This window comes from Branchiostoma floridae, chromosome 2 (assembly GCF_000003815.2).
Source record: "Branchiostoma floridae strain S238N-H82 chromosome 2, Bfl_VNyyK, whole genome shotgun sequence".
NCBI classification, from domain to species: domain Eukaryota; kingdom Metazoa; phylum Chordata; class Leptocardii; order Amphioxiformes; family Branchiostomatidae; genus Branchiostoma; species Branchiostoma floridae.
The window spans coordinates 3,964,816-3,988,356 of record NC_049980.1 but is presented as its reverse complement, the minus strand read 5'-3'; the positions used below and the strand labels follow the sequence as shown (position 1 = coordinate 3,988,356).

Sequence of the window (23,541 nt, the reverse complement as noted above, 5' to 3'; positions counted from 1 at the left end):
ACTACCCAAAACATTGACGTACATGTATGAAATGTATTGGCCTTTAGGTTGGGTATAAAATCCTTTCTTTCTCACAACTGAAAGAGCACAACAGACAAATCCTTTACTTGTCAAATATGAAACATTATGATAATACATTGTACATCTACAACCCACCTGTACTTTTTATCCTGAGCCTTGACAAAGTCCACAGGTGACATCACACCGCTGAACTCCTCAAACTCAGAGGCCTTGTTGGAGACGTTACAGCGCCAGAAGCGAACCTTCCCGTCCGAGCACGCCGTGACGATGAGATAGGGAGCAAGGCATGCTGGGTAGATGGAGGCTGAGCTGAGATGTCCCGCCGCCGGTGTTGCATCAACCACCTGCACCCCCTCTGGGAGAGCGAGCACAGCTTCATACACCTTGTAAAGGAATTAAAACAAAAACTCATTTTTCATTTCCAATTCTTCTTTAAACTATCTTAACCCTTGTCCTGCGGGCCCCGTTATATAACCGGATGCACATGCTGTGCCTGTGTGCGGGTCCGGTTATATAACCGGCTGGGGGTATTCCCCACAGGAACCTTTGTGGCTTCTGTGTGGTAACCAGGAACAGCTGGGAAGAAGATGGGGGCTGCATGAATGGGGTCAAGGGTCAATATCCTGGTTGCGCAATCAATCCCAGAGCTCTTTGCGGGCATAAATTATGTTAATGAGCAAGATGGCCGACTGTCGTCTGCAGATATGTTTTTTCATGTTTTTTTTCGTGTTTTGGGGCATAAATTCTTAGTTTAGTCGCTAAAATGTCAAAGTTAACTTGGTAACAAGTGCATAAGGAGCCTTTCCCCACTGATTCTGAGGCAGAACATCCAATTTTGGGCAAGAATGGTGAAGAAATGCTGCCGAACATGAGAAAAGAAGATATGCACGTGAACTTTACCATTTTTATGGAAAATTACCCCCCACGCAACAGGAAACGAATTAGGACAGTCTGTTAAGCTGCAAATTCGACCTTGGTTACTTTTGTGGAGGTCATTAAGTACCTTTATGTGGCAAATAATTAGTGACAGATGGAGCTGATCATATGTTACATTATTCTATTGAACAGCCTTATCAGCACCCAGGACAATACCTAGCCATAAACTCACCTGCAGTGATACCTGGGTAAATTTTTTTGCTGCATATGTGGCTCTGATGTTGTCAATATGTCATAGGAATGTTGTAGTGTTGATACTAAGATTATTTATGAAATTCAGGTATTATTAATACAAAAGTTTATGGAAATAACTTGTTTTATTGATTTATTACCCTTGCATATCATTTTTATGACTCAGGGTAAAACTTTCAAGACATTACTAAAAAGTAGAGACTCTCAGCTTTCTATTGATGTGTAACATTATAGGGTTACTTAAATGCAAAGTAACTAAGAAATAGCAAAGTAAAAGCATTTCCCATACTTTGAAGAGAGTCAAAAATGCCCAGCACAGGGAGGGTATATGGGTAAAAAATTGGCAGCAGGACAAGGGTTAAAGAAACCAACTACTTATTTTATAAAGAAAGCAAGACTTAAATAGTTATGTATCAACTTTGCCTTCCACTGCCTTCAATGAGAAAAGCAAAGAGCTGAAGACAGGCCTCCAACAAAGAAGTGAAACAAATTACACTAGCCTAAACCTTGTCAACAACATTTGTACATGAACAGGCAAAATACATGTAGCTTTAACAGTTGAGTAATTGTACAGTCAAAACTGCCCAAGAAGACCACTCTGTACCAATCAAATCTGGTCTATGTGAACTGCAGGTGCCATATAGACAGCACTTTTAATGCTTGTGTCAATTTATCCAAGGGACCAGCAAAAGTAACCTTGTTGGCCAGGAGGTCTTTATGCAGAGGTGGTCCCTTTGACTGTTCTGTTAACTGTTATAACATTCATGACGTCATTCTGCAATCATTAATAGAATAACCTTTGGGCAAGAATGTGTTTTACAACAAACATGTCACTACCTTGTGTGATGTGACAACAAGTTTGGAGGTGGGTGTGTGGAATGATGGTGTGTATCCAGTTGTCGGGCTGTTGGGTTCGGAAGTTTCCGGCGAGGTGTCGCTGTCGTGGGCGTACTCGGAGTTGAACTTCGGTGTCATGTCCCGAGCAGCTACGAGGGGTATAAGATATGAAAAATGTTGCTGCATTTTTGTTCTCATTTGGTATTACTACAGTAAGTAAAGACAATGATTAGGAAAACAAACAAGAGTCTATAAGATACAAACTTCCTGTGATTATGGCATTTGATTGTCACCCTCTTAACCAAAAATGACTTTAAAAAAAAACAAACCTGTTTCCAATATGTCCAGGACGTTATAAAAACATCAGGCATTAACCGAGGCAGTGGCCAGTATCCTCTTCTGGGAGAGTAGTAAACCAAGTGTAGCTAATAGTCTATTACAGAGTACACATATACATGTACTTCCAAAAATATACAATGTCATCCAAAAATATATTCTCATCAACATGGCAGACACTGTCATGTTCATAGCTGCAATGAGACAACCTACTCTCCTTGCCGGCAAAAGAAAACGAAAGGTCTGAACCTTACCTGGCGTCTGTAGTTGGGAGACGATCTCGATGTACCACATGTGGAGAACAGACGTCTCCTCCACCTTCTCAAGGACTACCAGGTAGAAACCCTCGTCATACCTGGAGGTGAACAGATATTCATATATATATTTAGTCACTATCAAAATGCTTTTCCCCTTAGCTTTACAATGAACACAAGTACAGACACGTTGATGAAGGTTAGACATCCAGGTTATAAGATACACCAAAAAGCAGTTACTTAAGCAACTTGGAAAAGGATAATAATGCAGGCATTGTAGTTTATGGTTTTATGTAAAAAATATAGGCAGTACAACCATGGCAGCTGCATGCAAATGTATATTACACCGAACGGCCAATGTCGCATCTGACTTTTGCACATCTAACTGCAAGTATCCTTTAGAACTTTGATAAATAATCTAACAAAAATTCCTCTACTTGCAATGGTGATTTTAAATTCCTGTCACTGCACTCTGATAGTTTGTGGAAAATACAAATTTTTGAACACAAAAATCCTAAATTGGTAAATCTTACACGTCTTGAAGGCATGACTTTCTAGTGTTCTTTTCTGAGCTGGTATTAGAGAGTATATCAGTTTATTGTAAGCACGTACACGTACCCTGAGGTGTTGAGAGGTTGGGTGTCCACAGGGTCAGTACTGATGCTCATCTCTCCTGCCTGCTTCTGGCCCAGTAGGAACTCTTCCTGAAACACATGCAGCAGCTGGGTGCTCTTCCAGGACTGGGGAGGGAAACATAAGGCAGTTAGAACACACACATACACACACATGGAACACTTCCTGGAACACACACAGCAGCTGGGTACTCTTCCAGGAGGAAGAGGAAAGGAGGGAAACATAAGGTAGTTAGAACACACACATGGAAACACAGATTAACACACACACACAGAACTCAACCTGGAACACATGCAGCAGTTGGGGACTCTGCCAGAACTGGGGAGGGGAACAAGGCAGTTAGAAACATGGACACACACAGACACACACACACCAGGACTGGGGGGAGAAACATTAAGTCATTTAGAAACACGCACACACACAGACAAAGGGACAAACACACATCACACACACACACACAAACATGCAGAAACACACACACACACACACACACATGTGCAAAAAATGGAACTCTTCCTATAGAACACATTTCAAACCTTTGACAAAATAGCATCTTTACACTCACATGTCTCAAAGGTAAATGGGACTTCAGAGACCTCATACCTCCATGAAACAAGTAGAGCCATGCAGTTTTATGGTTTCATCATGTCTCTTTGATTATGCAAATAAGACTGTCATTAGCATTATCAAATTGATGGTCTTCTTAACAAAAAAAACAACAACTTCATCTTAAGCATGATATCACAGATGATGTCCAGTGTATAACAAAATATCACACCCACCCTTTTTGCCTGGGTGATGGTATCCAGCTCTATGACACAGCCTGGCCTCTTGGTGGACTGCTGACTGACTATTTTGAAGAGCGGCTCCCGTTTCTCCCACGCCATCTCTACAGACTCCCCTCCACTGCTGAAACCTTCACTCTGAAAAATGAGATAAGAAATTACAATCACATTCATGCAAACAGACAAAGACATAGGTCCATTAAGTTAATACATCAAACCTGGGCCATATTTACATTCCTTATCATATATTCTACGGTACAGCCCAGGGCTCTATAGTTTGAACATTTGAATTTGTTTGCGTGCGCCACTGTCGAAAATCTAAACAACTTTCCTTAAGCCAAACTAGTGGACCGCCCGATCCATTTGTTTATTATTAATATTAAGTATAATCAATAGGTTGTTGACGGGATGTGCATTTAATTTCAAATTGATGTCACATCTTCAGCCTCTTTTCTTTTGCGATAAACTTGACTTTCCTCGGTTTGGCACAATATATTGCAGGGCTCTAGCCAGCTCGAAATTTTTTACCGTCAGCCAGTTCCCATTGTCTCGAAAACACTATTCCAGGAGTTAGAGAGACTGAACTGAGACCTTGAAAAACGGGTTTTTAAGGAGATTATTGTATGCAAAAGGGCGCTGAAACACATTGTTAACAACCATTACAATAGCAAAACAAACAGCGTGTGGCTTTTACGGCCGTGGTCGGCGTCCCCAAGCCGCCTGTAGCTTCCACCAAGGATTTTTGTCCGTCAAGGTTGACAATTTTTCCTTCACGTGCAGCAAATTTCTGTTAATTGACGGAAAAACGGACGCTGGCTAGAGCCCTGATATAATACAACACGGGGTATTCTGTATTGCCCTTGGCCCCAGTCCTTCAATGGGTCAGATTGCCCTGGACAAGTTGAGATGAAGTACCTCAGCCAGTCGCTCTGCCTCCATGTTTGCGGTCTCCTGCAGCAGCATGCGAGCGTCAATTACGGCCTGGTACAGTCGCAGGCTGTCCCCGTCGGACGCCACGAAGCAGGCGCTGTAGGAGTTGGACATCCCGCCTAGCGAGGAGCTGGGCAGCAGGGTGGGCACCCACGCCACGTTGGAGAACGCTGAGATGTGGGACGAGTTGATGCGGGCCAGTTCCGTCACCCCACCTGGATTTAAAATGAAAAAGAAACGAAAACCTCATGCCCGGGTTGTAAGCAGCCTGAAATCATTTTCCGTCCCATCGATTTTAGCCAAAAGCATGACTTTGCAAGGGGGGTCCAGCCAACATGCTCTTCTGGAAAATTTTGAAATCTAGACCCTCTGAAATGCTATTTTCTACATTTTGAGGCAATAATTTTGCTGGTAGAATAAGCTGTTCAACGTTATCTGTTTGGGTGAAAAAATACACGAGGAGACAGTTATTTTTATATCATTAATATTTGCACGTCACAAAGGATGGAATGGGCAATTTTTTTCCATCCCCTGCTGCAAAATTCCATCAAAGGATGGGCGGGTGCTGGCTACAACCCTGCCTCATACCTCTGTAGAAAATATTGAATAGATTTCATGAATTTCTTCTTTTTATCAATTATTAAAATCCAAATTTAGATTTCTTGCTCATTGTCTCTAATGCACTTTTCGCACAATCTTCTCTCACAAGGAAACAGACATGCAATGCCATACGCTAGCAGGAAATTGAAGACAGGAAATAACAAATAGATAAACCTATTCTGGGACCTTTGACCTAGCTTCTTGCAAGTGTTCCCGAATGTGCCTAATATATCATGTGGAAACCAAATGTTGACTTTAGTTAGTAGTACTGTCAATAAGTCATACAATAAACAAACAAGCACGAAAAAAATACTTTTTTTGTTAGTTACTTTAAAAGCAACTGAATATGATATGGAAAGATACTGAAAGGTTCTTTAGGCACAACCAGGGAGTACTTAGTACTAACTTCCAACATTTTGGTATCTGTCACCATGGAAACATTTAATATCTGAAATAGTACTGTAACATTTTCAGGTGGCAAACCGGGCATACAGAAATCATGGTAAAAAAAATGAGCACAAACTGTTTTGTACACCCACCTGAGAAGGACAGAGGACCCACAGGGTCCACTCTCCACAGGATGAGCTCACTACACAGACCGTGGGGGTGTCTCAGGTCCTTACTAATGGGAAACACCGTATCCTCATCCTCTAATATCGCTCCTCCATGCTTGGATTCTCCTGTTACGTGACGTAGTCTGGCCTTTATCTTCTCCATGGGGTCTGACGTGTCCTTCCCGCTCTCGAACGACAGCCGGCTGGAGCTGCGGCTCCGACTTCCGATGGAGCACGTGTCGTCGACCTCGACGTGGGGAATGTTGTGGTGGGAGGTCGTGAGGAGGAGGGGCAAGACAGGGTGGCAGGCAAGCTCGTTCAGGTGGAACCGGTGGCCGCAGCAACGGGCACGGTGGGAAACGCTCACGACCGTCGAGAACGCAGAGTTCTGCGCGAAGTTGACCTCCCATTGGTTGAGTGATCCGTCGCTGTGCTTGGACAGCATCATGACCGTTGGCGTGAATGTTTCCACGTTCTCGTTGGTCGGCGCGCCCTTTCCCGTACCGTGGGTGAAGCTGTAGGTGGTGGAGGGCTTGGTGTCCTCGAGTTTTGGCCCGAGGTTGCTGTCCACGGCCTGTGTGTTGTCGCAGTACAGGAGCAGGGTGGAGCTCAGGCCTACGGCGTCTCCGACCGGGAACGCCGCGGGAATACGAGAAGCAAAGGACACCTAACAGGACATAAAGAAACAAACAGTCAATAAGAAGGTTTGTTTATCAATAGACAATGAGCAACGCAGTAAAAGCTTAGCAATCAGGAATGCCAGGCTTTCACCCTAACACACCTAACAAGACATCAATCAAAATCTTCAACAGAAATGCACCTGCAGTTCAAAAGAAGGCTGCTAGACTTATGTCACTTCTTCCCGACCACATTGAAAGCTATCCACCAACAAAACTGATTCAGAAGTTTTGCTGCACTGTAGAAAGCCATTAGAAGGCCCCAAATCTATACATTTTGAGGTTACATGTACATCAAAACTTACCTCAGCTGGTAAATACAAAATCAACTAGACAATTCATCCACTCAGGCATTCTCAACTTATCACGTTAACAAACACCAGCTCAGAAATGCTGCCGAAAACATTTCCTGCATGGCAGTGAAAACGAGAGCGACTCATGCTTACTTTAAGCTTATAGAGCACTATAAAACAAACTAATACGAGCGATCGCTGTTGTTGTTTATATCTGGGGTATTTGACTGCTGGTGCCTACCAGGACGTCAGTAGATTGGATTAAAAATTGATATTTAAATTAGTAGATCAAATTACTGTTTAATATGTAAATCAATCATTTGCCAAACACCTGCTTTTTGCCTACCACTGCGTCACCATGACATCATTGCGACTGCTCGTATAACGAGTTTAAGTGACTTTTGGTGTTAAAACAGGGGACCCAGTTTTCTATGTCTAAAACATGCAATATAGGATATTCATTGTTTATATACCTGTGCCTGTCGGAAAGCTCCCGGATGCGTCTCATCCAGATACTCGACCAGCCAGACCAGGAAGGACCCGTCCACAGGGTGGATGCTGAACAGCATGTCAGCACTGCGGTTCCAGTCCCGCAGCAGGCTCTCGATCTTCCTGTCCAGGATGGAGGAGGTGGGGAGGGACAGGAGGCTGGAGCTGCCCACAGCCTGCGCCTCCGACACCGAGAGGCTGTGTAAGGAGGGGGTTGATACGCCGGGGCTCTTCAGGAGGGAGTCGGGTGTCTTGATGGGAGAGCGAGATGACAGGCCACCTGAGGGAAAACAAATGAAACATTATGTTCGATGGCATTGGGATAGTACAGTGGAAGCCACTTAATTGCACACCCAATTTGCCAGCAAATTCCGTTCAATTATCCGACGTGTGCAATAATGCAAAGTTACCCAGTTGGACCGCACCGCCACGGAATTTGGGGATTCCGTGCAATTGACCGAAGTGCGCGTTTATCCGACGTGCAATTAACTGGCTTCTACTGTACTTGCAGAGTGCAAACTAACACCTGGAGTTGAAACTGTTCCATGCTTACAATCTGAAGTTTAAAAAGGAGGTGCAATCATGGGAATTACCCCATTTTTCAATGATTGACAACTTCATGAAGAAAGAAGTGAAGCACTTAACATGGGACAGTTCTTGCAGAGTGCAGACTAACACCAAGATGACATGGTCTTCCTCAAAGGAGTAAGTTTAGAAGGGGGTACAGGCTTAAGGCCAGATAACTCTAGATGGCTAGTGTTGACAATACTTGTAAGAAATTTGCAGCATGGAAGTCTTGTACGATATATTCAGTACATGTAAATGTAATGCAAACGAGTACCTGAACTTCTGGCATCATCCTCTGTCAAGTTATCTGATATGGAGAAAGAGAAAAAAAATGTCTCATTGAATTGGTTGAACTGTTTGGTTGATCTGTCACAGAGAGTAACTTTTAATTCAGAGAACAATAAATAGAAAGTTGATAGATGGGACCTAAAATGACTCACAACAATAGGACAGAGAAAATGATCAAATAACGTCTTCATCTATGCTTGAACAAAATGATATATATAGCTGCTAGAATAAATTAAGAGTTGTTCATGGACCAAAAATAGTTTCATCAGGTTGGTAGAATATAGGATATTTTTTTTTTACACATTGTCAACCAGCAGGAACTTACATTGCTTACGTTTCGATGTCTCTCAGACACCTTTGTCAGTGCTTCTAACTGGAGTTCTGCTTCTCACCGCTATATGTAGCCGATACAAGTGGCACTTTTGCATTGAGACAACAATCCCTAATGTGGGATACAAGCTTAGACACGTTTGGGATTGGTGTCTCAATGAAAAAGCACCACTTGTATCGGCTACATATAGCAGTGAGAAGCAGAACTCTAGTTAGAAGCTCTGACGAAGGTGTCTGAGAGACATTGAAACGTAAGCAATGTAAGTACCTGCTGGTTGTGTAAAAAGAATTCTATATCCTATCAGTTTTTCATCAAGTTCCCATACCTTCGTTGTCAGAGTCAGGCCTATCAGCGACCTCTAGCGGGTGCTCCTGGTCCTGGAGTTCCCGTAGCTGGCGCAGGAACAGCTCCATCACCAGCGTGAACTGCAGCTCCTTGTTGTTCAGCCAGTGCACCACAAACGACTTGTCCTCGTTGCTACCGGCAACCACCGGCAGGAGGGGAATGTCTGGAAAGGGCCAATGAAGAGAATAACATTTACTGTCAACTTTTTCTTTTATTTTCATGATAAATTAGCACAATTGATATATAGATACGCCATATATACCTGTACTTTATGTCATACCTGTGACGCGAAAACGTTCGATACGGGTGTTCCGGGCCGGGTCGTAACTTCTGTATCAGACCGGTTTGAAAGGCGTATCACACAAGCTCCATTCGAATAAATCGAACTGTTTTGAGCGGGCCAAATACGGCACAGTTGGCAATTCGAATACCTGATTCGGACGTTGGAACATTGCTGTTGCAACACTTTTTTGTTCGAGGGCACCAAATTTCTTCAACTTTTGGCGCATTTCGCATCAAAACATGGGTTTTCTCAGGTGGGTATGACATAAATAAAACACAACACGGTGTATTCCGCATCACCCTCGGTCTCAGCCCCCCCTTCGGCCGTCGGGCGATCCGACCCGCGGTCGGGCTGACACCTTGGGTGATATGGAATACACCGTGTTGTATTCTATATGTACGTGATACTGTAAATGCAGAAACTTTTGCAGTGGTTTAATTTATATGTTTGCAGTTCACTGAAACTAAAACAGGATATGGCACCCCTTATGTGGCTCTATACATAATGTCACAATACATATTAACTTCTGTTTGAGCTATTTGCCACGATGCTTACTGGTGCTGAAGACAATACTGTGAGAGGAGTGACACTGCTCTAAAGGTTGATACTTGTGCTTACTAAGTAGGTTCATAGTGACAAGCAAGTTAGAGATGAAAGTGTTCAGGCTTACCTGTGCTAAGATTGATAGTGACGGACAGGTGAAAGTGAAGCGTATTCAGGGCTGGCATCTCCCCGGATAGACAGTGTCTCTGTGGGGTGAGGATGGACTGTCCCGAGGTCAGGTCACCAGACGGATGGGACTGTCTTCTCTTCACCTTAAGGTTGTGCCGGATCTTATGCTGGGGAGGGAAGAAAGACATATTGATATTGGTTTTAAGTCGGTTTCCTTAAAAGTGTCTCTAAGGATGTTTCAAGAAGTAATATCACTCCAGGGCTTGAAACGCAAGTTGCAATTTGTTGGCAAATTTTCTTGACTGCAATTAAAAAAACTCACACAAATCTTTTAAGTGTGCGGAACTATGCTCGGGTGTCATGCATAGACGGCTTACCACAAAACTTGCAATTTAACAGCTAATAACAGAAGCTTGGAGGTATTAATAACGGTTCAACCATTCACCAGCATGTTTTAGGCAGAAACGATGGCCAATGGATTGATGTCTTCTTCTTTGCAGAAAGTTTTTCCAAATTGCAGATGAATTTTTTTACAACGTGCAGTATTGCAGGTAAAAGTGCACTTCAAACCCTGTACAGAGTTATATGTAGGCCTACGTCACATTTCCAAATTGGGGCCCGGCCAGACAGCTTTCAGGAGCAAAAAGTATGAATCAGATGTAAAAGACACCAAACTACACAAGACGTAAAGAGAATTTGTTTGAACCTTAGTTTGTTTATTCATGAAAGTTCAAATCGGCCTGCAGGCAGCTTTTTCTTGAGGTCATAGGCATTATTTTGTATATCTTTGCGTGTAAGTTAAACTTTCTATTTTTCGTTGTCACTAACAGCCTGGCCAAGCCCCGGTTAGCAAATATGACATTAGCCTATAGGCGGTGAGAATAGCTTGTCCAAGTGCTGAGACTAAACCACAAGACCTCTATTTTCACAAGACCATTCACCATGACCCTCAACCTATATTCGACCCACGTTCATGAACACCATTGATCATGCAATCTGTTTTCGACTTGGGAGAACCTTTTTCCTTTTCTGTGGGCGTCGCTTTCTTAGGGTGGAGAAGAGGAACTGAAAGGCTGTGGCCTGGATTTCTTCAGTTACATTCTTGAAGGGGACGACCACCCTACGATTGTTCACTGTCTGGAAGACAGGTTTCTTGGCGGAGGAAGAAAAAATACAACAGAGTGAAATGAAAGACTTGAAGCCGTTGTGGTCACACGTCGGTGGACACGTCTAAAAGAAATCAAGAGAATGATGTAAATGAATGAAAAATGTAAGAAAGGATCTACGAACTCAGAGGATCCAGGAGTCAACAATCAACGTTAACTTAGATGTACACAACATATATTAGGTCTTTATGTGAATTATCATATAGTCAGCTGACAATGTCGACCAATCAGAAAGCCAGATTTTATACTCATGGGGGACAGCGTAACACAGACTTGTCGCAAGTAAGGTATTAAATAAATTTCTAGGTATTTGATAGAAATGTTCTAATCATAATTAATCAATTAAGCATCTGTCCTTGACACTAAAAATCAGTTTGCCTTGATCCACCTTGAGGGTAACCTAATAGTATACCAGGTCCTATTGTTTTTAAAAACAGTGTATTTCAATATTTAAAGCTTACCATTTATAATGCAATTTGAAACTATCGTTCGTCTACTTGACGCCCATAATACTGTTTAAAAAATACAACTGTGAGAGTCTAACGTTACCCAGCAGATAAAGGAAAACTAGCGTTATATACTCTACGTGTATGTCACAAACATCCCTGTGCTTTTGCTGTGCCAATAATTATATTATGAAGGATGAAAAATTTCAGCTGTGTTTTGTGAACTCCTTTGCTGACCCAGAATAGTCTTATCAACTTACAAATAGCTGTGCCGTGTGTGCAAACTTGGACGTGTGGCGTTGGGGCGCGGCCTGGTAGCTCTCGGAGTCGATGAGAACGCGCTCCTGTTGCAGTAGCGCCAGGTTGTGCTCCGGTAGAACCGTCTCGCACCAGATGCGGCAGATGTTGTCGCGACAGGAGGTGACCAGGCAGTTGGCTATCGAACCCCTGGGTAGAAAAATGTCATACAATTTGATGATGATCTTTATTTGCATGTTCCTGCCCATGTGGGCTAAATACATCAAATCCCATGATGGGATACTAAAAACTAAGAACTATTACAAGTAGTATTACACTTGAATAAACAATACATCTTGAGCTATGCTATCACTATATCTAGCGTTTGCATGCCTCTTCCCTTTTCTTAAAACATGTGATACAAACTCACAGAGTTTTTGTTGTACAATGTTGTCTGTGGTTGTCATAATTATACGTACAAACAGGTTGTCATTAGTTAACTGTTTACATCGTGTATCTACATTGAGAGCACTGGTAAAAGACTTGAGTATATCATTGTAACTATAAAGAACACTCTAATACAGAAGGACAAACAAAGTCAGTGGTGTCAACATGGTGTAACGATAGAAGGGTGTTTGGCCCAGACACTAGAGGTCCCGAGTTTGAATCTCTTAATGTCATGACATGTCCTGTTGACGTTGTAACCTAAGGTAAATGACTACAACACGACTTTCCTCCCTTCACACACAGATACCTGGTAATTGCAGTTAGGGCTGTCCCTCAGGCCCTGTACGGCCATGCAAGTGAGTATGGAAACTGTACGTAAGCAGCACCTGTAAGTATGGCTGGCATAGTATTACTAGTACGTAACGGTAACGTGCCAATCGCAGAAAGATTGCACATTGTAAGCAGGACTGGTACAACTCACTTACCACTTGCGCAACAGATGATGCACGGAAACAGGGTTCTAGCCAGGATTTAGCGGAATGGCATGGTATACATAGCAAAGTGAACAATCAGGAGATTGTTGTGAAAGGGGGATCTTGGCCCCTCCACAGTGAGATTTTGACAATGTAGAGTTAAAATTCGGCACTCTGAAAACATCACATGGAATTATGAAGGATTTTTTGGTCAGTTTTGAATGGCATATCATTATTTTCCATTGTTCAGACATTGTTGAACTAGCAAATGATAGCAAAGCACCATTACACCAGCTACAAATTAGCGTAGTGGCCCTTATTTTAGCGTACTGGTCACAAATTTTAGCGTAGTGGTCCACTACGCTAAAATGCACTAGTTAGAACCCTTAGAACCACTCATGTACAGGCATGGCGTGCAGACTAGATCATAACTCCAATACAGATAGGCAACAGACAGACAGACAGACACTCAGACATAACTATGAAACTTCCTTACTTGGGCATGTACTTGCTGGCACATCCTGAGAAGCTGATGTAGATGAAGGAATACAGACAGACAGACAGACAGACAGACACACAGACACACACAGAAAGACAGATGAACGTGAAACTCCCTTACTTGGGCATGTACTTGCTGGTGCGGCGCCAGGAGAATCCGGTGACAGCCCGGGGGTGGGCGATGTAGATGAAGGAGTACAGACCGGTCGAGACCGGTTCCTCGGCGCTGCCCGCCTTCCAGTCCTGCAGCAGGCTGGATCTCCACTGGCGGGAGTCAAACCAGATCTTCACCAGGCGGTCCTCCTGTTCAATAGCAACAGATTGTGTCTTTAACATCATTGAAGACTAAACATCCAGATAATGAGATACACATTTCAAGTAACAGACTGCTACTCAAGCAATTCTTATTGGATAACAATTGGAAAAAGACAGCCAGTTTAGACAGCATCTGTTGTCTTTCATCAATAACTGAATTAATATTTCACTGGATTACCAGCATTTAAACTAAAACTCTGCTTGAGAATTTAGGCCTAAAGTCAAGAGTTTTAATAAATGCAAATTTTCGTCCAGTCACAGTCGGAAAACGGATGCTGACAGTTTCTGAATTTTGTCCTGTCCCTTGGGTATCTGTTACCTTGCATGAATTGGCAAACAGAAACCTAATAATGAAAATAAGCACAATCAGAATGAAATCTAATGGCTGACCGTCAAAAGCAGCTCAGTTTTTGCATTTCTCTATTTATGTTTAACTTCAACATACTGGGGATGTTCTAGTACATTCACAGTATACTGTCAGGCACTTACCTTTCCAGCTGAAGCAAACAGCTGCCCATCAGGTGAGAACTGCAGGTGGCAGACAGCTGTGGCAGTACGGCACTGCCAGATACATGCCCAGGTGCTCTGTATGTCTTCCACTGTTCCTGGCACAGAAGAAGGAAACTTGTGAAAAAGTCTTTGGGCATAACCTCTAGCTAAAAAGATGCCTCAGGCCCAGTAGGGATATCCCAAGGGCATGCAGCAATATGTTAAATTGTTGCTTTACAAAGGGAGAAATATATTTGTCTTATGCTATGGTCCAATTTGCAGCAGTGCCCCTTCGGATGTATCCAGATCCTCATACGGGCTCTAAAGCCACAATTTTGTCCTAGTGGACAGCTGGATACAACTGGTGCTACTTTTGGTGTTTTTATAAGTCACAGCATCTATTCATTGCCAGTTCCTAGGTTGATTTTAATTCGTATTCGTAGTTTAAAAAATCCTGGGGCCCAGCCGTGCCCCAAAATAGCCAGGTAGCTGCAGGGAGTCCCTCAGGGCCATGTATTTGCAAACTTCCACATAACAGATCCAGAAAAAACATACTGGGGAGGCCCTTTTTCCAAATGGGATGGTAGTAATGCAAATTCACTTTTTACTATCCTTACCTGTTCCAAATGCATCCTCCTCCTCCTCTTCCTCCATCCCATCAGCCTTCTCCATCAGGTCAGGACATCCCCACAGCTGGATGGAGTTACTGCCCACCAACAGCCTGGTTCCTGAGGAGACACAATGTATTATGTTATTGGGTGGGCAGACTACTCACTCTTTGCAGCCAGGGGCTGAATTGCGAGGAGCTTACAATAGGAGGGGCTAAATCACAAGGGCCTCGAGCGAGCTGCCATTCTGCGCCATTCAGGTGACGTCAATACGACAGTAATTGCCCCAGGTGCGGCCAAGGTACTATAGGTTTTGAACCACTCACACCGCACCATCGTACGTGTGGCGGGTTCTTTAACCTGCCTGGGGTATGGCTCTCCCCAGACACGGGACCTCCATTTAATGTCCTATCCAAGGGACAGCCCTAGCCAAAGCTAGGTACTCATTTTCATCTGTCAGTAAAGTGAGGAAAGTCGTGTTAAGTACCTCTCCCAAGGGCACAAGATCAGTAACGGCAGCCGGATTCGAACCCGCGATCTCTCGGTCACGGGCCTAACACGGTCCCACTGTGCTACGCAGTCCCACGTATTACAACATCAAGGTTAACATGATTTACATATTGAGTAACATAAATGCATATGAGTAACAGCACTTACATTATCCTTCCAAAGCTTATTTCAATAGTCAAAACTCAGGGAAAACACAAGAGAAACACACCCAGCATAAGAGGAAATATATCCCCTGTCTGTATCTTCCTTTTTCTTCTAATCAGAGGGTTCCTAATGTTTGCTCCGGGGGATACATATCTAAAAAGTTTCCTTATTGCCAATTAGAGACTGTCATTCCAATGAGTTTCTCATGAGTTTCATGGTAATCAATCACTCCTAGGAGGAGAGTATAGCAGACAGCCGGCTGGCAGGTCCTTGTGTTTCAGTGGGTGGAGCAATTGGTCATGGATATTAGCTATGTTTTCCATTGGGTTTCACATGTGTGTCCTTCAGTGACATTGGAATCACAATAGAAAAGTGTCCCATGGCCCAGTACAATTGTATGTGTCTACTGTATGACTGAGCTTTGTGAGGGATTATCTAAAAATATGAGTTAGTGACTTTGACATGTTCAACTGTTCAACTGATGTAATGAAATGTCCTGCCAGTACCTTCAATATAGTAGTAATGCTGAAGATGGGTGAAGGATGTAACTTCAAACGTCCAGAAGTAAATCTCAGATTCTTATCAAGTTGTACAGATTGGATTGCCTTTTAAATATTGTTAACCTCATAAATGAAACATCATGATTGGAAAACAAAGAAGATAAGACTCTTTGGTTACAATTTAGCAAAGCCTATGACTTGGCAATTGGGAAGCTTATTGTAGGTCGTGCTGCCTTGTGCTTTACCAATAATATGAGCTAGTTTAACACCCCTTCAAACAATAAATACCACAGACTCTACCTTTTTCATGGTCATAACTTTACCATACCTTTCCCCAGCTCTTATACTAGCTCATTTCAACCTCTTAAAAGTCTTTGCAAGGAGTGAACAAACTGTAACTGTGAAATATTGAGCCTTTTTAAAGTTTTCTAATTGGTCAACATAACTCAGACAAAATTAAGTCTACCCCACTCAGTTTTAACTGCACCTAGTCATCATTTCAACCTCTGAAAAGTCTTGGCAAGGAGTTAACAAACTGTAACTGTGAAATATTGGCCCTTTAGAAAGTTTTCTAATTGGTCAAGTTAACTCAGACGGAATTAAGTCTACCCCACTCAGTTTTAACTGCACCTAGTCATCATTTCAACCTCAGAGTCTGAAAGTCCTGGCAAGGATTTAACAAACAGTAACTGAATATTGAGCCTTTAGAAAGTTTTGTGATTGGTCAGGTTAACACAACATCAAGCCTCCTCCCCCCCCCCACACACACCCACAAATAATTATGTGACTAGGCCCCTATTCACCTTGTCAACCTCTGAAAAATCACATTTTGACAATGTGGCAATACTATACAATCATATTGTTTGAGTCTTTAGAAAGTTTCCTATCCGGGTTAACTCTGACAACATCAAGTCCCACCCCACTTTCCCTACTGCTCTGATTATCCCAATTCATCACTGCAACCTATTGAAAGTCTCGGCATGGTGTACAAAAAAAACTGTGAATTTTAAGCCTTAAGAAAGTTTCATGATCATACATATGGCAAGGTTAAGTCATGACGACAACATCAAGCCTCTTCCCACTTTCTCCTACACTTTGATTAGCCCATTCATCATTTAAACCTCCGCAAATTCTTGGAAAGAAGAGAAGATACTCACTCAAATATCAAAAATTTAGATTCATAAGAGGTTAACTGAGACAAAGTCAAGTCTAACCCCACTTTCCCCACTGATTTAACCTTCCCTTTTCATCATTTCAACTTTGAAAATCCTTGGCAAGGAGAAAAGATCACTGTAAATATTGAGCCTTCCTTTGAATTCATATGACCAGGTCAGACAACAATTCAAGTCTACTCCCACTTTCTCTGGCTAGCCCTATTCATCATTTCAACTTCTGAAAAGTATTTGGCAATTTTTGTGAGCCTTTAGAAAGTTTCGTAAGGCCAGCTTAACTCAGGCAACCTCAAGTCTCACCCAATGTTCCCACTGATCTGACTAGCCCTATTCATCATTTCAAACTCAGAAGAGTCTTGCCAAGTACAAACAGTTTCATCAGGCCTAGGAAAAATATGTTATGGTTACGATTACAGTCCTGGAAATAAAATCATGGGTAGTCACATGTACATGCATGTAGGTGGGGATTCTCTTATCTGTCTATCATTTTTTTAGATTTCAGTCAAAGTCAAACAGAAATGCATGAAAAAAACCCAGTATTTTCAACATCCTATCAAATATTTAGTTCTACAGGTGCACTACTATACAAACAATTTCAAAGTAATTTGTATGCAGTGTGTCAAGACTCGGTGAGTAGGTTTGGTGGGTCTATTACATGTACATGTTACATGTATATCACTTTATCTGCTGTACAAGAACTGGAAAGATGATGTTGGATGACTATTTTACAACGTTTTCATCACACAGATGTTTGATTTAAGTTGTTTCATCTTCATTAAAGAAAGAAAGAAAGTAAGAAAGAAAGACAGAAACACAGCATCTTTCTTCCTAGGCCTACTGCAATAAGGTTAACCCAGACCTGACTACATACACTGTAAGTCTCACCCCACTTTCCCAACCAGTCTGATTAGCCTTAACCCTGCACTGAGGTTACCACATACGTCAGGTCTGCCTACACGGCTAACAACATTTTCATCGCACAGATGTTTGAATTAAGTATATTGTTCCTTGTCAGACTGGTCGCCATCCAAAGTTGGCAGTTTGTTGTTAGGGTAGACGGGGTCACCAGAAACAGCATCTTTTTTCCTAGGCCTACTACAGTAAGGTACAGTTAACCCAGACCTGGCTACACACACTGTAAGTCTCACTCAACTTTCCCGACCATTCTGATTAGCCTTAACCCTGCGCTGAGGTTACCACATACATCAGGTCTGCCTCCACAGCTTACAACGTTTTCATCTCACAGATCTAGATGTTTGATTTAAGTGTATTACGTTCCTTGCCAGAGCAGACTGGTTGCCAACCAAAGTTGGCAATTTCTTTTCTAGGGTAGGTGGGGTCACCAGAAACAGCATCTTTTTTCCTAGGCCTACTACAGTAAGGTACGGTTAACCCAGACCTGGTGCACATACACTGTAAGTCTCACCCCACTTTCCCAACCAGTCTGATAGCCTTAACCCTGCGCTGAGGTTACCACATACATCAGGTCTTGATACACAGCTTACACCATTTTACTCACACAGATGTTTGATTTAAGTATATATTGTTCCTTGTCAGACTGGTCGCCACCCAAAGTTGGCAGCATGTTGTTAGGGTAGGTGGGGTTACCAGAAACACAGCATCTTTTTATCTAGGCCTACTGCAATAAGGTTAACCCAGACCTGACTACATACACTGTAAGTCTCACCCCACTTTCCCAACCAGTCTGATTAGCCTTAACCCTGCGCTGAGGTTACCACATACATCAGGTCTGCCTCCACAGCTTACAACGTTTTCATCGCACAGATGTTTGATTTAAGTATATATTGTTCCTTGTCAGACTGGTCGCCATCCAAAGTTGGCAGTTTGTTGTTAGGCTAGGAGGGGTTACCAGAAACACAGCATCTTACTTCCTAGGCCTACTGCAGTAAGGTACAGTTAACCCAGACCTGGCTACACACACTGTAAGTCTCACTCAACTTTCCCGACCATTCTGATTAGCCTTAACCCTGCGCTGAGGTTACCACATACATCAGGTCTGCCTCCACAGCTTACAACGTTTTCATCTCACAGATCTAGATGTTTGATTTAAGTGTATTACGTTCCTTGCCAGAGCAGACTGGTTGCCAACCAAAGTTGGCAATTTCTTTTCTAGGGTAGGTGGGGTCACCAGAAACAGCATCTTTTTTCCTAGGCCTACTACAGTAAGGTACGGTTAACCCAGACCTGGTGCACATACACTGTAAGTCTCACCCCACTTTCCCAACCACTGATTAGCCTTAACCCTGCGCTGAGGTTACCACATACATCAGGACTGCCTACATAGCTGACAGGACCTAACGCTCACAGTACTGGATGAGAAACGGCCCCCTCCTCTCTATAACACCCACAAACAACGTCACGAGCCTTTCAGCGTAATTAGAAATGTGCCAGAGCATGGGCTCTCACTGCAATCAAGCATGTGTATATCCTAATACTGTGCCTTACGCAGCTGCTAGTTGAAACATGCACAAATCATCAAGAATGTACTTGTAGGGAAAGGCCATGATCATCAACATTTTCTACTAATGACATTCCTTCAATGCTCTAAATAAATTATGTTGTGTGTCGAGTTTTGCCTAGTTGCACATAGACCTTGCTATATCTGTAGCACCTATATTTTGTACCGGGAATTAGTTTTCCTTATATCATATGCTTGAGGCACTTCTCAAATACAGGACCTCCATTTTAACGCCACTTCCAAAAGTCAAATGCAACCCCAACTGAGATACATGTACTAGTTTTCCAAGGATTTGAACACGGGTCTCCCACTTGCGAATTGGAACCACTGGAGGCTGCTACTACCAGTTGAGCTACAGGGACATCCTTTTGTCAAACAGGTTCATTAGTCAAAGACAAAAGGGACAATCTATTGGGGATTTCTCAAAATTGCTAATGACGTGTTTTGGCATCAACTATGATCTGCGTGCCATGGTGTTACCAAAGATTTCCCCCAACAGAATGCTTTTACTTAGCTTGATTAACAAGTCAAGTTGAAAGCTATATATTTTTTTATACATACAAATGGTCTACTCAAACATGAACCTTCTGGGTATATTGTATTACCCCACTCACAGTCGCCACTCGTTAACACGATTGGAAGAGTGTCAAGTTGAACTTATTGTGATTTGTGTTGTCAGTTCAGTTCAGTTCAGTTTATCATGGAGCTCTTTTTGTAGGCAAAGCTAAACATTTCTACAGGCCCTTAGCACATAACAAGCAATTTTTAGAGGGCACTAAATCTATAGTGGCCAATCAGAGGAGTGCACAGCTTCCAGAAAATTATACTGGCCAATGAAGGGAAAGCAGAGCTTTCAGAAATTCTAGTGACCAATCAGAGGAAGGCATAGCTTTTTAAGAGGTTCTGTTGACCAATCAAAGGAAGGTACAGTTTCCAAGAAATTCTAGTTGACCAATCAGAGGTAGGCATAGCTTTTTAAGAGGTTCTGTTGACCAATCAGAGGAAGGCATAGCTTTTAACAGGTTCTGTTGATCAATCAGAGGAAGGCACAGCTTCCAGGAAATTCTGGTAACCAATCAGAGTACAAGATTCCTTACCATCGTGGTTCCAGGAGAGGTTAGTGACGAGTGAGTCGACGCTGAAGCCTCCTGTCTCCTGCCACTCCACACCCAGCTTCTGAGGAGGAGAAAATATACAGCTGTCAGTCATATGTCAATCACAGGTAGACCTACATTTACACAGTGTTGCATAGACAGACATTCAAAATAAAAACCTGAAAATTGCAATTTGCCAAAAGATTTTTAAGATTGCATGATTTTTAGAAATTGCACACTTTGTAGGTAAAATAGAAATAATTTTCAGCTCTATAACAAAAAAGGTTGTTGATAACTTCTATTAGGATTTCCAGCAACAAACGTAGTGCTGTGAGAAGTAATGCCATTCAGCACCAAGTATAGTACCACTGAAAGCAAGTTGTATGTAACTGTCAGTTAGTCAGTAGTATTGATACAAAAGTCACTGAATTCTTCTGCAATATCATTATGAAAGTCATTCAGCACTGAAAGTTACAATACTAACAACTGCTGTCAAGTCAGCACCAGGGACAGCAACACATTGCTAGAAATAACTATTATCAACTGTTAACCAACTATCATCAACTGTTAACCAACTACAGCACTTGACTTGGAGCTTATAAATAAACTTTGTAACTCTAAATTTCAAACAATGATATGTTACTGCAACAATAATGTTTTAATGTATCTGTTGTTTGTATTGTGCAGTTTGTATTGTACAGTCTGCCTTTGTTATGGACCTGTTAGTGCCTGAACTAAAGAAAGAAAACTTTTAAAACAAAATAAATGTTAAGTGATAAGTTTGAAAGTACAAATGAGGCCATACAGAGTTTTGCCTGTGACAAACAGTCTGGCAACAGACAGTAGCTCACGTACGAATTGGCTTTACTGAATACAAAACTATGACAGATGTGTGTCAGTATTGCCTGTAATAGGCTGCCAGTAGAATGCCTTGGAGTTACCTTTGCATATGGAGCGTTCTAAACCCTGCTATTCCCAATAGGTTTCAAACTGTCAACTTGCATACATTTCTGGCTCCTGTTCAATTTTCCCCATACACATCCTCTTGCTGTTACTGACAGTAAGTTTACAGACACTGCCAGATATTACTACTAGGAGGTCCTGGTGAACAATCAGAGGAGGGCAGAGCTTCTGGGAAATTTGGGTAAACAATCTCTGGCTCTTGCTCAATTTCCCCACACATCCCCTTGCTGTTACTGACATTTGTACTAGGAGGTTCTAGTGACCAATCAGAGGAGGGCACAGCTTATAGGGATTCTGGTAACCAATCAGAGTAGAAGATTTCTGACCCATTTATTATCACCACAAATCTGGCAATTGTTCAATTTTCCCCACACATCCCCCTGCTATTACTGACAATGAGTTTACAGACTGACATTCCTACTTTTAGAATCTTATTGACAGTATTCTCTCTGTCAGTTTTGCAAGATACTATTCAGTTTGATTCAAACAGTAGGTTTGAAAAAGTCATTACTATTGCACAAAGTCTATTGCGCTTGAAAATTATATTGCCTGTATATCTAATCTTCATCAATCTCTACCAAATTCATTCCTAAACTGTCATCCATGAAAATACCCCTGCCCCCTATAAAGAGAACCAAAATACACTAGTAGAGTTAAAAACTTGGTTCTAAGAAACTATCCCCTTGGGAAAGCTTAAGACATCAACTTGATCCTGAGAATAGACATCAATGTGCCCTACAACTCAGCTCTAACAATGACTCCCCTGGGAGAACCACCACACATCAATGAGCCCTACAATTCAGCTCTAACAATGACCCCCCCCCCCCCCCTGGGAGAACCATCGCACATCCATGTGCCCTACAACCAACTCTGACAATGACCCCCCTGGGAGAACCACTAGACATCAATGAGCCCTACAACTCAGCTCTGACAATGACCCCCCTGGGAGAACCACCACACATCAATGTACCCTACAACTCAGCTCTAACAATGACCCCCCTGAGAGAACCACAACACATCAATGTGTCCTACAACTCAGCACTGACACTGACCCCCCTGGGAGAACCACAACACATCAATGTACCCTACAACTCAGTTCTATCAATGACCCCCCTGGGAGAACCACAACACATCAATGTACCCTACAACTCAGCTCTAACAATGACCCCCCTGGGAGAACCACAACACATCAATGTGCCCTACAACTCAGCTCTGACAATGACCCCCCTGGGAGAACCACCACACATCAATGTACCCTACCACTCAGCTCTGACAATGACCCCCCTGGGAGAACCACCACACATCAATGTACCCTACAACTCAGCTCTAACAATGACCCCCCTGAGAGAACCACCACACATCAATGTGCCCTACAACTCAGCTCTGACAATGACACCCCCCCCCCCCCCGGGAGAACCACCACACATCAATGTGCCCTACAACTCAGCTCTGACAATGACCCCCCTGGGAGAACCATAACAATCCAAAGTGCCCTACAACTCAGCTCTATCAGTGACCCCCCTGGGAGAACCACCACACATCAATGTGCCCTACAACTCAGCTGTGACAATGACCCCCCTGGGAGAACCACAACACATCAATGTACCCTACAACTCAGCTCTGACAATGACCCCCCTGGGAGAACCACCACACATCAATGTGCCCTACAACTGAGCTCTAACAATGACCCCCCTGGGAGAAACACCACACATCAATGAGCCCTACAACTCAGCTCTGACAATGACCCCCCTGGGAAAACCACAACACATCAATGACCCCCTACAACTCAGTTCTAACAATGACCCCCCTTGGAGAAGCACAGCACAGAGCCCTACAAATCAGCTCTGACAATGACCCCCCCCCCCCCCTTGTAGATGCACAGCACAAAGCCCTACAAGTACAACTCAGCTCTGACAATGACCCCCCTGGGAGAATCACAACACATCAATGGCCCCCTACAACTTGCTCCTGACAGAT

The 23,541-nt window shown here is 42.8% G+C and overlaps 1 protein-coding gene across 1 annotated transcript in view; it reads right to left on the bottom strand.

Moving 5' to 3' along the window:
• The window catches only part of LOC118410636 (dmX-like protein 2), a 141,722-nt gene that overhangs the window by 72,602 nt on the left and 45,579 nt on the right, over positions 1–23,541 (bottom strand). The window contains exons 4-20 of the mRNA XM_035812420.1: positions 20,605–20,683; positions 14,712–14,822; positions 14,095–14,210; positions 13,412–13,593; positions 11,896–12,082; positions 11,041–11,175; positions 10,022–10,190; positions 9,049–9,231; positions 8,379–8,411; positions 7,522–7,817; positions 6,064–6,745; positions 4,910–5,139; positions 3,992–4,132; positions 3,195–3,316; positions 2,577–2,677; positions 1,987–2,135; positions 157–404 (exon numbers count right to left, since the gene is read on the bottom strand). Coding sequence (XP_035668313.1) covers positions 157–404; positions 1,987–2,135; positions 2,577–2,677; positions 3,195–3,316; positions 3,992–4,132; positions 4,910–5,139; positions 6,064–6,745; positions 7,522–7,817; positions 8,379–8,411; positions 9,049–9,231; positions 10,022–10,190; positions 11,041–11,175; positions 11,896–12,082; positions 13,412–13,593; positions 14,095–14,210; positions 14,712–14,822; positions 20,605–20,683 — 3,164 coding nt within the window. The remainder of the gene's footprint in view (positions 1–156; positions 405–1,986; positions 2,136–2,576; positions 2,678–3,194; positions 3,317–3,991; positions 4,133–4,909; positions 5,140–6,063; positions 6,746–7,521; positions 7,818–8,378; positions 8,412–9,048; positions 9,232–10,021; positions 10,191–11,040; positions 11,176–11,895; positions 12,083–13,411; positions 13,594–14,094; positions 14,211–14,711; positions 14,823–20,604; positions 20,684–23,541) is intronic.